This window comes from Mesocricetus auratus, unplaced genomic scaffold (assembly GCF_017639785.1).
Source record: "Mesocricetus auratus isolate SY011 unplaced genomic scaffold, BCM_Maur_2.0 Super-Scaffold_100008, whole genome shotgun sequence".
Taxonomy (NCBI): Eukaryota; Metazoa; Chordata; class Mammalia; order Rodentia; family Cricetidae; genus Mesocricetus; species Mesocricetus auratus.
Window position 1 is genome coordinate 84,461,560 of NW_024429192.1, and position 13,875 is coordinate 84,475,434.

The 13,875-nt window shown below is 45.7% G+C and overlaps 3 protein-coding genes across 6 annotated transcripts in view; 2 read left to right on the plus strand and 1 right to left on the minus strand.

Moving 5' to 3' along the window:
- Lnx2 (ligand of numb-protein X 2) overlaps positions 1–4,248 on the minus strand; it is a 58,678-nt gene extending 54,430 nt beyond the window's left edge. Inside the window, exon 1 of one of the 3 annotated variants that reach the window (XM_040751377.1) lies at positions 3,945–4,248. The gene's annotated coding sequence lies outside the window, so the exon portion shown is untranslated. Of the gene's footprint in view, positions 1–3,742; positions 3,913–3,944 lie in introns of those variants that run through there. The other 2 variants (XM_040751375.1, XM_040751376.1) reach the window with 2 other exon arrangements.
- Positions 4,249–4,906: 658 nt separating this feature from the next.
- Polr1d (RNA polymerase I and III subunit D) lies at positions 4,907–6,394 on the plus strand. The gene is made up of 2 exons (XM_005083185.4): positions 4,907–5,042; positions 5,845–6,394. The coding sequence occupies exons 1-2, from the start codon at positions 5,017–5,019 to the stop codon at positions 6,218–6,220; spliced, it is 402 nt and encodes a 133-aa protein (XP_005083242.1). The 5' UTR covers positions 4,907–5,016; the 3' UTR covers positions 6,221–6,394.
- Positions 4,913–13,875, plus strand: part of LOC121142042 (protein POLR1D-like) — a 36,163-nt gene continuing 27,200 nt past the window's right edge. The window contains exon 1 of one of the 2 annotated variants that reach the window (XM_040751379.1): positions 4,913–5,042. In XM_040751379.1, coding sequence (XP_040607313.1) covers positions 5,017–5,042 — 26 coding nt within the window. In that variant the 5' untranslated portion in view covers positions 4,913–5,016. The remainder of the gene's footprint in view (positions 5,043–13,875) is intronic. The other variant, XM_040751378.1, reaches the window with a different exon arrangement.

Consider the following 13,875-nt stretch of genomic DNA (forward strand, 5'->3'; position numbering starts at 1 on the left):
ACCACATTCTCTTTTCTTTTCCCTCTGACCAAACATATGGAGAACAAAGCTGGTGAACCCAATCACTCATGTACACGTACTAATATTTTTTTTACATACCTGGGGAATTCACAGTGAAAAAAACAGATGAGACCTTTGCTCTAGGAAGTGTAGACTCTTAACAGATAGAAACTACAATACACAGACCAGGCTGGGTGTATCACTCTGCAGGAGAGCACTAGAGAAAGTCCCCTGAACAACTCCTCACTCACACACACACACACACACACACACACACACACACACACACACACACACACACACACACAGCTCTCATCTTCTGGATCCAACCCACCCAACAGTTTACTCAACCTCAGAGCTTTCTACAGATTCTGCTTCCTCAGCAAAAGAAACCTCTCGGGAAAGCTAAAGATTTGTTTTGTGAAACTCTTAGGCCTCTTGGCAGTCAAGTTAGACCTGGAGAACTCTACAATTACAATCCTGTGTGTGAGGCGTGTGTGCACAAATGTGTGTGTGTGTGTGAGAGAGAGAGAGAGAGAGAGAGAGAGAGAGAGAGAGAGAGAGAGAGAGAGAGAGAGAACTGGCAGATCTGGAAGGAACTGTAGCTCAGGAAGCAAGAACTGTGTGTTACACAGTTCTGCATAGAAAGAAGGATTTGGGTTGGCAGATGGAAATGGGAGAGTGATGCTCAGGAAGAGGGAAAGAAAAAAACCAGAGCCAACAGACTCTAGGAACCTGGAATTCTCCTTTGATGACAGCCAAAACTAATTTGGTGGGGTAGGAGTGACAGCACAGGGTCTCACCATGCAGCTCTCCCTGGCCTGGAACTCAATATGCAAACCAGGCTGGCCCTGCCTTCCAAGCGCTGGTTTTCTTTTCATTTTTAAAGACAGGATTTCACTTTGCACCCAACGGTGGCCTCAAACTCATGGTAATCTTGAGTCAGAGCCTCTGGAATGACAAGATTATGGATGTGTGTCTCCATGCCCAGCTCCAAAATGCACTTCAAACACCTGCTGCTCCATGTTAACACCTCAGCCACCACCTCCCCTTCCCCAGAAATTTGCTTTCCCTGTCCCTAGATCTCACACAGAGCTTACCACACACACAAGAAGGCTTATGCAAGTTCTTTTCCTTTCTCTCTTCTTTCCAGGCCTCTCCTGTCAATGTCTATTCAACACTCGCAGTGACATGTCAACCATGCATGTAGCTTCTCACACGCTTGATCCTGAGCTGAACTTGATCCTGAACTGACTGTCCTTCCACTTCCCTTCCTCTCACGATATCACCAGGTGTTTGAAACTGCTCCTTTTCAAGCCTCTAACATTCCACTATCTCACTAGTTTGTTGTCATTAAGGGAACAGCTAATATTTATCCAGCACTTGGGCTGCACCACAGACTGTGTCAAGGGCATTATATGCGTAATTTCACTTGATCCTCATACCTTACTAAACAGGTACTGTGACTATTTCCTTCATGGTAGGGAATCAAAACTCAGATAGAATGGCAATTCTAAAATCAACTGAAAGAACCTGACCCTCTTCTTTCTCCAGGAGCAGCTTACCTCATCCACACCCATTCCCTCCCCCTCCAAAAAAAAGCAGGGTAGTGGCACACACCTTTCATCCTAGCATTCAGGAAGCAGAAGCAGGCAGATCTCTGTCTGGTCTACATAGTGAGTTCCCCAGGCAAGTCAGAGCTACACAGTGAAACTTGGTCTTAAAAGCAAGCAAGCAAACAAACAAACAAACAAACAAAAAACCAGGAGTCCGTCTTTCACTAATTTAGTCACTTACCAGTAGCCCATACCTCCTCCTGAATGCCACACCAGTTTTCTTCAGACTGACAACCAGCACGGGCTAAGTTCTTACTGATCACTGAGCCATAGCTATGTTTGTTTTTATTTTTTCAAGTTTCCAAATCCTACCAGACAAAGATGCTAAAGAACAGAGGCTGCCCAGAGGGTGACAAAATCTTTCCAAGCCCAGACTATATGCACGGAGACTACACAGTAGAGCCCCCCACCCCCATTCTGTCTCTCGATTCTCATCTGGACCACCACCATCCTCCAGCCTGCTCTAGTTGTCTTTATGGAATGCAAATCTTACCACATCATTTTCCTGCCTGAAATTAACACCTCAATATCATGGACTGGATGAAGTCCAAATGCCTTAATGTGATATACAAAATCCTTTCTTTTTATCATTTCAACAAATATATGAATATCTCCTGTAGAAAGTGTCATGAACCCTAAGATGAACAGCAAACCAGCCCTGACCATTACTTCAACCCCAAACATTGTGCTCTTCAGACCAGCCATGTGCACAGAAGATAATGTCACATTCTATAGACATAAGCATTTAGGATGTTCCTGGAGAAAGCCCATACCAATTTGAAGACTGCCTATGGTTTCTCTGATGCATTCTAGGCAGAAATATTTTCAAGTTCCTACAACACTTTGTCCAAAATACCTTGAGAACTAAGAAGTATATGGACCCTTAGCAACTTTAGGCAAGAAATGATCCTGTCCTTTCCACCAACGCCTGGGCATGCTGTAGACACCAAATGTATATTCAATGAAAAGGTTCAGACTTGAAGATTATAGAGGAACAAAATACAGAATTAGAATTGAGCAGTGGACTGAAAACAAAGCAATGTGATTCTAGTGCTGGTCTGACTTGGCCTACATTTGACCCCTATGGGAAAACTCACGTGGAATTTGGACAGGCTAACATGGCAATGATCCAACAGCCAACTAGAACACTAGATCCCCCTCACCTTCCTTCTTTACCTGCCAAAGTCCTTTTGTTCAAAGTGTGGGGGAGGGTGTTCAAATCTATCAAAGCAAACAGAATTGGCCTACTGAGATCCAACTTCATCTGTGCTGTGTCACTGTACAGGCTAGAGAAAAAGCAAAATGTGTCCTGGGAAGGAGGCCAATTTCTAAGTACTGTGGCTACAAGAATGTGACATTCTTAAAGTGAAGGCAGTTTGGATCAACTGGAGCTCACAGATTCCTCCAACTGTCCTTGCCATTGGTTTCTGTGTGTGTGTGTGTGTGTGTGTGTGTGTGTGTGAGTGTTTAAAGAAAAATTGGCGGGGTGTGGGGGCGCACGTCTTTCTAACCCCAAGCACTCAGGAGGCAGAAGGAGGCAGATCCTGTGAGTTCCAGGCCAGCCGGGGCTCCACGGTGAGAAAAGAAAAACTGATTCGATAAAGCCACGCGGAAGCGTCCTTAGGCTCTGGCAAACACACAATCTTAAATGTAAACGGGAATAATCTAATATTCCATTTAAAAGTCCTTGTGTGAAACGTGGCAGAAAGCTTTGAAAAGCCAGCAATGTTGTTTCCCAAGCTGTGCTTTTGTGCGCAAATGCTTCCAAACCGAGATGCATATTTTGGAAATGATCCTCCCCTTCCCCCAAACACGTCAAATCTGTCTCTAGCATGAAGGGAAAGGTGAGAATTCTCCCGCAACAGGCTGGGACGAGAAGGATCTCTGTTCATCCCTTCCAGGGAACAAAACCAGAGGGCAGCTAGCTATCGCCGCTTTGACTCCCGACAACGTGTAGACGCGAAGTGCAAGAACTCGTCCCCAGAGCTCCCCGTTTTAAAAAGCGAGCGTCGCGCAGACCCGCAGCGCGGCGCCGGGAACCGGCACCCGCACCGGGCCGGGCCGGACTCCACGCGGACCCTGGCGGTTCCCCCTACCCCGACGCCACACCCTGTCACCGCCCGCACCTGAGGCGAAGTAACTCACTCAGGAAAAGCGGCGGGTCCCCCGCAGGAGCGCTGACGAGGACGCCGCCCGGCTCCGCTTCGCCGGGACTCGCCGCCGCCGATTTCCTGGCGAGAAGCAAAGTCCGGCCAAGACTTCACTTCTCAACCGCCCCTGCTGCCTTTCCCCTCCGGGGCGAGCGCAGGGACCCAACCCGACACGCACCTGAGCCAATCAGCAGCGGAGAAAGGCGGGACTAAGAGCGGTTCTGAGCCGCTCGGCCAATCAAAGAGCTCTAGGGACCGGACCGGCCCTGCTCATCACTCCGGAGTTAGAGTGAGCACGCTCCGCCCTCCGCCATCGCTCCCGGCCGGATTCTCCCTTCAGACACACACAGAGAAGACGCTCGGGAAGTGTCTGCATGCACCCCGGAGCGCCGCGCCGGCCGTGGGACAGCTGAAGGGAGGGGAGGGCTGCGCGACCAGGCTGAGGGAGAACAGGTGGTGCGGGGTGGCTGATGTGTAGGTGTGCGCGAGAGGACAGCTGGGGTGGGGCGGGGACCCAGCCTGGCCAGAGTCAGGTGGGAGCTGGGAGGATGCACCTGAGGAGAAGAGAAGGGCGGTTCCTTAGGATCAAAGGGGAAAGGAACCGCAGGTCCACAGTGGGTAAGTCCAAGCTCCTGGAGAAGGAGGGCGGTGCTCCAAACTCATACTTCTCTCCCAAAAGAAAGACAAACGCTGCCCTTGCACTTGACGGAGATGTGCATTTGCACCCCAGGGGCGAAAATGCCCCCTGTAAACCACAGTATGGTCAGATGAGTCATCTCCGCACACAAGTCTGTCTGCTTTTTCAAGGTTGCAAGGTGCCCTACGAAAGGCTCCAAAGGACTCCAGTCCGGGAAAAAGCCAGTCCCGGGGCAGTACGGTCCCTGGAGGGTCTTGAAGATCAGAGGTTCAACTCCGACCCTAAACAGTAGGTGTCTGGGGGCGACAGGAGAGAGACTGATTCTTGCCAGCACACGGGGACAGCTTGCTTCGAAGCCTCCTGGCTTCTGCAGCTCCAGGTGAGCGGTCCGGCCCACACAGGGGCGTGGCCGAGTGGGTGGGCGTGTTCTGTTTTCGCCCCGCCCCTCCGTCCGGTCCTGCCGCGCCGCTGCGGCTCCGCCCCCCTCCTTCCGTCATCCGCTTCTTCCGTCGGTGGTTTCTTCCTTCCTGCTTCGCCCGCATCTTTCGAGATATGGGGAAGAGCGTCCTTTTCGGCAGCACCACCTGAGGATTTCCTGGAGCCGCCCCTCGCGATGGAAGAGGATCAGGAACTGGAGAGGTAAGGTTGGAGGGGAAGAGTGGAGGGGGCGGCGGGTCGGGCCAGCGAAGCGGGTAGCGACCAGGCACGCGGCCGACTGCGGCCCGGCGGGGCGGCTAGGCCTGACCCGAGGCGCCGAGGAAGGGAGGATCGAGAGTAGAGCCGGGCGGGTTGGGAAGAGGGAGGAGAAGCTGTGGGTTTGTTTATCCAGAAAAGCTCAGAGGGACACTAGCCATCCTGGAGGGGAGAGAAGTTGGGAATCCAGCTCTAAGTGCCAAACTGCCACCCCCATTAGAACTGCCTCGTGTAAGGTCACGCACCGGGAGGTGCTGGCATGTTAAGTCGGCTAAAGTTACTGAATCTCCGCTCTGTGCAGACTACTCGTAAATTCTCTCTGTCCGCCAATTTCTTGCTCCTATTAAACTTTTCACTTCCTTTGACTTACTAGTTTCCTTGCCTCTTTCAAAGGGAAGCCATAACTGAGCCTGCCACCTTAATAACTTGTGGTTGCCATTTTATGCTAAAGTAATCGTGTTTTTTATGCCTGTCAACTCCCTTTTCATCTTTCAGCAGGGCCTACCCTATTGTAACTCTGCCCCTTTCCTTTTCTCTATTCAAAGAAAGATTTTGCAAACATTTGTGTTTATTTTCTGAGATGACTCCCCTTGTGGGCAATATATCAAATGGAGTAGAGAGAAACTCGAGTTAAATATTTATGGCTAGAAGTTTCGGAGGCAAGAAAAATGAGGTGGTGAATCTTAAAAAGCTAATCACAAAACGGTATTCCATATGATCTCATTCTTACAAACAAATGTGTGTGTAGAAAAATGTCAGGATTGAAGACCTCAATGGCCGAAGGCGAGAGGAAGACAGCCTTGGAAATGGTCCAGGCAGCTGGAACAGATAGACAGTGTGTGACATTTGTACTGCACGAGGAAGACCATACCCTAGGAAATTCTCTGCGGTACATGATCATGAAGAACCCGGAAGTGGAATTTTGTGGTTACACTACGACCCATCCTTCAGAGAGCAAAATTAATTTGCGAATTCAGACACGGGGTAACCTTCCAGCTGTTGAACCGTTTCAGAAAGGCCTGAATGAGCTCATGAATGTCTGCCAGCATGTGCTTGACAAGTTTGAGGCCAGCATAAAGGATTATAAAGATCAAAAGGCAAGCAGAAATGAACCTACTTTCTAGTCCCTGGTGCAGGGTATGAGGAGGACCACCCTCATGATGGTGCAGAACCCAGAACTAGAGTGTGGTTGAAGCATGTTCTGTCTTGTAGAAAGGTGTGGTTCCAGCTGTTGACCCATTACAGCTGTTGGAATCTCTGCAAGTATATTTGCCTAATAAATTCTCTCTTTTGTTTAACTAGTTTGAGTGGTTTCTCTTCCTTGCACCTAGGTGATCCCCAAGGATGATGCCACCCCTTACTTGAACCAACACAGAAAGTGAACAGATAATTGGGCCAAGTCGAGGGTTTTGATTCATTTCTATATGGTTGGAGTGCTGAGGAAGGGGAGATGGAATAGAATATAATCCATAGACTGTAGTTAAAAGGTCAGGAAAGAAGATTGGCAGAGGACTTGAGGTTTTTTTCTTAACTGTTTACTTTGTGTGTGTGTGTACAAGCATGCCGTGACACATATGGAAGTCAGGGGACAACTTGTGAGAGTTGATTCTCTCCACCGTATGGGATCCATTTAGAGTTTGTCAGACTTGGTGGCAAGCATCTTTACCCACAGAGCCGTCTTGCCAGCCCTGGGTTTTATTAATGTAAATGCATCCTTTCCTATGATTGGTAGACTGGGTAAGAGAGAATTTTAACTTCTCATGAGAATTTTTGTTGTTGCTTTCTACATGAGATTTGATTGGCATCAAGCTCCATCTTTGTAGCATTTGTAAGATAGATAACCAGTTTACTGCTTGAGTTCCAGAGCACTCATGAAATACAGAATTCTGATGAGTAAACCGAATACTTTTTATTGTGTTTTGTGTGGGCATGTCCGTTCATCAGGAACCGCCTACCTATTGTTTGTTTTGAGACTATCTCACTAAACAGCCCTGGTTGGTTTGGAACTCACTTTGTAAACTCAAAGATTTACTTGCCCCTGCCTTAATCTCCCACATGCTGGGATTAAGGGAGTTTGCCACCATTCCCAGCCCTACCTTGGATTTTGAGACAGAATCTCTCACTGCCCTGGAGTTTGTCAATTAGGCTAGGCTACCTGACCAGAAAGCCCTAGGGGCTCTTCTGTGTCTGTTTTCTGAGCACCAAGGATTACAAACCTACACACCACCCTACCAACTCCTTTATATGGGTTCTAGAGACTGAACTCCATCCTTGTGTTTTCACAGCAAGTCTTTTACCACCTGAGTTGTCTCTCTGTTCCAATTTTAATTGAAAAAAGCTGGGCTTACCAGGTAACATCTTCAGTCCTTAGGTGGGTGTGTAAATAGAGCACAGGTTACATAGAAGAGATACTATTTGGTGGAAAGAATTTGGAGGAGGAGAATTCTGGATGGAAGAAATGACATTTTGGAAACTTAAAAGATTAGCAAAGCATATCACATCCAAGAGTCATCTGTTTATCTCTTCAGTCCTGTCTTGTAAGTATCCTACCCAAGTGTGACTTAATTTGCCCTCAATATCTGTCAGCCCTTGAGCTCAATCACCCCATTCTCTAGAGCTTTGTGCTTTTGGGTCTTTGTTGATGCTAGTCTTCAGTCAAAACTTCATTATCTGCTAGGGATGATAGTGCAGTTTATAGTCTTGGCATTGAAGAGAAAGAAGCAGGAGAATTTAAAGACCAGACTAAATATACATAGCAAGAACTTGCCTCAGAAAAACATCACCAATGTACTTGGGCTATGGAAAGTTTTTGTTAAATTTGACCTTTTCTACCCTGCCAAGAGTATATTTACTCCACTTGGCCCACTTTTTAAAAAGAGTTTTGTGCTCACTGAGTGCCTGCATTATACCAGGCCTGGAACAGATAACAACAGTAGGAACTTTGTTTTTCAAGACAAGATTTCTCTGTGTATCCCTGGTTGTCTTGGAACTCATTCTGTAAACCAGGCTGGCCTCAAGCTTAGAGATCCACCTGCCTCTACCTCCCAAGTGCTGGGATTAAAGGGGTGTGTGCCACTACACCCTGTTTGACAGTAGGAACTTTTTTTTTTTTTTTTTTTTTTTTTGGTTTTTCGAGACAGGGTTTCTCTGTATTGTTTTGGAGGCTGTCCTGGAACTCGCTCTGTAGACCAGGCTGGCATCGAACTCACAGAGATCCACCTGCCTCTGCCTCCCAAGTGCTGGGATTAAAGGCGTGTGCCACCAACGCCCGGCTTTTTTGTTTGTTTGTTTTTGTTTTTACGAGACAGGGTTTCTCTGTATTGTTTTGGAGGCTATCGGTCCAGCCCGGCCTCAAACTCACAGAGATCCGCCTGCCTCTGCCTCCCGAGTGCTGGGATTAAAGGCGTGCGCCACCACCGCCCGGCTAGTAGGAACTTTTTTAAGTCTTAATTCTATGAAAGAAACAAATACAGGGTCAAGTAGGGAACTTGAGAAGTATATGCTTTGGGCACAAATCAGGAAAGGTTTTCCAGAGATGTAGGGAAAGAAGGAAGTAGCTGTGTAGCATGGAGAGCAAATGATGCTTGAGAAATGTGAACTGGTCCTGAACTAGAAGCTAAAGGGTGGAGCATTGGAAGATTTGCATGTTTTGTAGAGCAGGCAAGAAGGAGAAGGGCCTGTTCTCTGGATCAGAGGATGAGGGTGGGAGAGCTGGAGTAATTACAGTGTGGGATGATGGGGTAGACGGACTGGAGGCAGAGAGAATCTATAAGAGTCAAGGTGGCCCAGACCAGCATTAAGCTAACAACAGAGAGAAAGGTGAAGTTCTCAGGTATGGGATGTGGAAGTCACAGAAACTGATGACTCCACCTTCCACCTAGGATTGGGACCAGTTACTAACAGGAGGAGCTTAAAACAGAAATCAGATGTTCTGTTTGAAATATTGTAGGCATGAATTGAGGGACACAGAAGAGATCTAAGCTGAAAATAAACTTTGTGAGTCATAAACATGAAGCTATAAGGCAACGAAGGCTGGAAAATGACAAGGATGAGGCCCAAGAACCAAGCCTTGGGCAACCTCACTGGTAGGTAGAGTGTGGCTAAAAGAATAATTGATGAGACAATAAGTTCTTTGGAAAGTGGAGCCGTGGAAGCCAGGAAAAGTGATATTGAGTAAGTCAGCTGAGTAATTAGGGGAAAAAGTCTGTTGGAGTTAGCCCAGAGGCCACTAGGCTGTCGGCAAAGCTCTTTGGGGGATCTAAGGAAAGGAATATGCTGAGGAATGGCTTGGTGTGAGTTTTCCAAAGAGAAAATACACACAGCCATTAGAAGGGTATATTTAGGTGGCAGCAGGGATGATGAAAGTTCAAAGTCGTGGCACAAAGATAGAGTATTTTAGGGTGATGAAGATTCTAGAAAACCATCTCATTAAGGAATCTTGGAAGATGTAAGAAAGCCCAGTTAGGCTGGGTGGTGGTGGTGCACGCCTTTAATCCCAGCACTCGGGAGGCAGAGGCGGGTGGATCTCTGTGAGTTCAAGGCCAGCCTGGTCTACAAAGCAAATTCCAGGACAGCTTTCAAAACAATACAGAGAACCCCTGTCTCAAAAGCCAAAAAAGCAAAACAAACCAAAAAAAACAAAAAAGAGAAAGCCCAGTCAGTACAAACTAGTGACCACCACATCTCATCTGTCACCAGCCCTGTCTTAAATGTCACCAACCCTGTGGCACGCGGTGTGAACCTGTTGAGGTGACCATAAGTAGGTTCACTTTCAATGTCTTTAGAAGGCAGATGAGTGAAGGGAGAAAACAGGATAATCAGGAGTGCCATATGTGTGAAAGGAGTTGTTGCTTGGAGTTTGCAGGAACTGAAGGAGGGCTGAGGGAGCTGGGTGTGGTGGTGCATGCCTTTAGTGCCTGTAGGCAGAGGCAGGTGGCACTGAGTTTGAGGGCAGCCTGTTCTACATAATGAGTTCCAAGCCAAGGCTATGAAAGAAAGGACAGGAAGAAAAATGTGGGAGACAGACTTGGACTTGGATCACTTATTAATATAAATGGGAGAGGGGGACTCACTATCTTAACTGTTCTATAATATAACATTGCACTCAAACCACTGCAGTGTTACTGATTCAAGGTCGGAAGTTCTGTTCAGCTGTAAAATCCTGTGCCCTCTAAAGAGCCAATCATTAAATAATAAGCTTACATGCCAAAGGCTTTTAATATCTAATAATTCTGAGTATTTGCCTTAGCACTTGCCATTTTCAAAGCACTTTACAAACTAGTTCTAAATTACATATAGCAGAAACATCTAAGTGCCCTAATTGAGGTAATACAGGTCTGTAGAGAAGAAAAAGTCTACATAAAAAGGGACCCATTGAGTTGTGGCCCAGAGCATACAGTATTTCAAGAAATAGGAAAGTACATTGGCTTCTTTGGCCCATGATTGGTCACCCTTTTCAGTCTTTTATTAGGATTATAGTCTCCTATATTTTTCAAATATATAGTCTCCTATATATTTTGGTTAGAAAAAAATATTTGTGGTTGGGGGTTGAGACAGGGTCTCTATGTAGCCCTGGCTGTCCTGGAACTCACTATGTAGATCAGGATGTCCTCAGATTCACAGAGATCCACCTGCCTCTGACTCCTGAGTGCTGGGATTAAAAGTTGTGTGCCACCATACTCAGCTAATACAAATGTTACATTAAAAAAAAAAAGATTATAGTCTTCCATGTCTTAGACAAAAGTAATTGTTTTGGTTAACTTCATTTATAAATTCAGGTGATCTTTGGAACATCTTTCAAATAGAGCCTCCAAGAGATGCCACCAGATCCATCAGCTTGCTTTCAAAGACCTGTAGTAACTCCTTTTCAGGTCAATCTTATACTATATTTTCTTTTGCTGCTTTAGATTTTTGTAAGATATTGTGGTACAGTTGCTCTGTGGGTCCATTTTTCAAGGATGGAATGCTTATCACACCCAGCCCACACTGAACCTCACAATGTCTACACAGCAAGTATGCACCTAATAGCACCATCCTGAAAAATAATGGAAATGAGAGTCTAATGAGTCATCCTAACAAGCTTTCTGTGGTTTGGGCAGGGCAAATGAGTTGTTCATATGAAAAAGAAGACTTTGTGCTGATATGTGGTGTTGAATAGGTAAATTAGGAATATGGAATGGCAGATAAGACAGGCTTGAGGCAATCGCTATTTCCAGTGTACCCACCTGCTCCGGCAGCTGCTATCTATCCTAGGTGCTGAGGACAGCAAACAAGACAGGCGTAGTCTGCTTTCCAGGAACTCTTGAAATACTGATGATAGTGGACTGTGAAAGAAGTTTCAATGTTCAAAGATGTATGGCTTTCCTCTTTCCAGTATAAAGGAGCCATTAGCTGGGCTTGCTCTCTCATACCTGTAATCCCAGCTGCTTGTGAGTAGGACTGAAGTAGGAGGCCTCCAGTTCACTGACAGCCTGGACTAGTTCAGCCTGAACAACTTATTGAGACCATGCTCAAAACAAGGAGATGCTTCACCTTAGCTCTGTGGTGGAGTTCTTACCCTAGTGTATATAGGCCCAGGATTTGATCACCCCACCAAAGGGAAGGGACAAAAATGAGTCTTGAGTCAATGTATGCCACAAATGGTGGTTTTGCATCCCATATCTGTGCAGAATGGGTGAGTGGCAGAGAACATTCAAGCCAGCAGTGAGTTCAGACCATTTTAGAGTTTAGGTGTGATGGACATAGATGTAGGACTGGAGACTTGAGAACATGAGATGCAAGAAACTTACAGAAAAGAAACTTGGGAAAGATACGGAGAGAAGGGCTGGAAATGAACCCAAACTTCTCTGGGGCCCATATCCATGTTCACTTACTCTGAGATTTTCCAGCCACTCCCTCACAACCAAAAACCAGTAAGGCAAGATTTACCTCTCCCCTGATGTGTCCTACTAATAGGAGTTAAAAGAGCCATCTGCTCTAAATCCATCTCCCTGACAACCATGTCAGAATAATTGGCATCTTTTAAAGATGATGTGAATCCAGGACTTCCAGGTGTAAAAATTGGGTGTAGGAAGAGAGAGGGTCAGGGAACTGAGGTAACTTGTTGTTGCCTGTTGACACCATGTTGCTGTCTTCAAAGTAAATAGTTCAGCAGGGCTTGGTGGTATACAGAGCTAATCCCAGTCCTTGGGAAGCTGAAGCAGAAAGATGGAGAGTTTGAGGCCAGCCTGGCGGCTCATACAGCAAAACTTGTCTTCAAAATATAAAAGAACATTTTGTTCATTTGTTAAGTAACTATTGAGCACAGGTTTATAGCAGGAAACAAGTTGGCTTGCATGCAGTTTAGTTTCTAATGGCACAGAGAGGCAATAAATGCATGCTGTCAATCAATATTGGCGATTAATGTGATTGTTATAATATTGTTAGATATATTGAATAAACTGGTTGGTTTTCTTGAGTGAAAAAATTGGAACAAACAAGAACTTAGTAGTTTCTGTGACTCCTTAAGCCCCAGGGAGCACTGCAAAGAGATATGGTAGGTTCCCAATTTGTTAAAGCTTTTTTAAAAAGCCACTCTGAAATAGCATCTTTATTAATAGAGTATACATAACAATAAAAATAGGTGGGTTGGATTTCTCTTCAAAAAGAAATTAAGCCTCTGCTGGAACATTTGAAGTCTTCCCCACACTTAAAGATGAGGAAGGAATAAAAGGTTTGTAGCAGATGGGTATCTGGTACATTGCCCGGTATCTGGAATGTTGGTTGGAAGCCAGGCCTCAATCTAGGTCAGTGAGCATAAAACTACATAAAATAGACCATATGTATGTCTTAGTCAATAATTGCTACTTCTAGTAAATAACCTTTTCTACCTGCATCAAAGGAAAACTCCAGCTGAGCATGATGGCACATACCTTTAACCCCAGCAGAGGTAGTCAGGAATCTCTGTGAGTTTGAGGTAAGCCTGGTCTACAGAGCAAATTCCAGACCAACTAGGGCTACATAGAAAGACCCTGTCTCAAATAAAGGAAGGAAGAATGAAGGAGGGAAGGAAAAGATAGTTGTTTTCTTTTTTTTTTTTACTCTTACTTTTTGGGGACCCACCACCCAGCTCCCAAATAATCACACATGGAGACTTACTTAATGCATGTCCGACCTTAGCTTGGCTTGTTTCTAGCCACTTTTTCTTAAACTATTCCATTTACCTTTTGCTTCTGGGCTTTTGTCTTTCTCTGTTCTATATACCTTTCCTTACTTCTTACTCCGTGGTTTGCTGAGTGGCTAGCCCCTGGGTGTCCTCTCACCTCTGTTTTCTAGCTCCTCCTTTCTACTCTTTTTCTCTTCCTATTTATTCTTTCTGCCTTCCAGCCCTACCTGTCCTTTCTGCTACCTAGCTATTGGCCGTTTAGCTCTTTATTAGACCAGTCAGTTTCAGACAAGCAAAGTAACAGCTTCATAGAGTTAAAGAAATGCAACGTAAAAGAATGTAACACATCTTTATATCATTAAACAAGTGTTCCACAGCATAAACAAATGTAACACATCTTCAACTAATATTCCACAAGGAAGGGAGGAAGGGAGGGAGGAAGGAAGGAAGGAAGGAAGAAGAAAGGGAAAGAAAATTTATATAAAGAGCTCCTGAGAAAATCAAATTGCCTAGAATATCTAAGGAGGAAGAAACAGAACCAGTTTGCTTAGCTATGCACGCTTGGGCTTCCGTTTTCAAGGGCAGAAGAGACTACTCTCTGGAGCCCTCTCTTTCAGGGCAGTATTACAGAGGGGT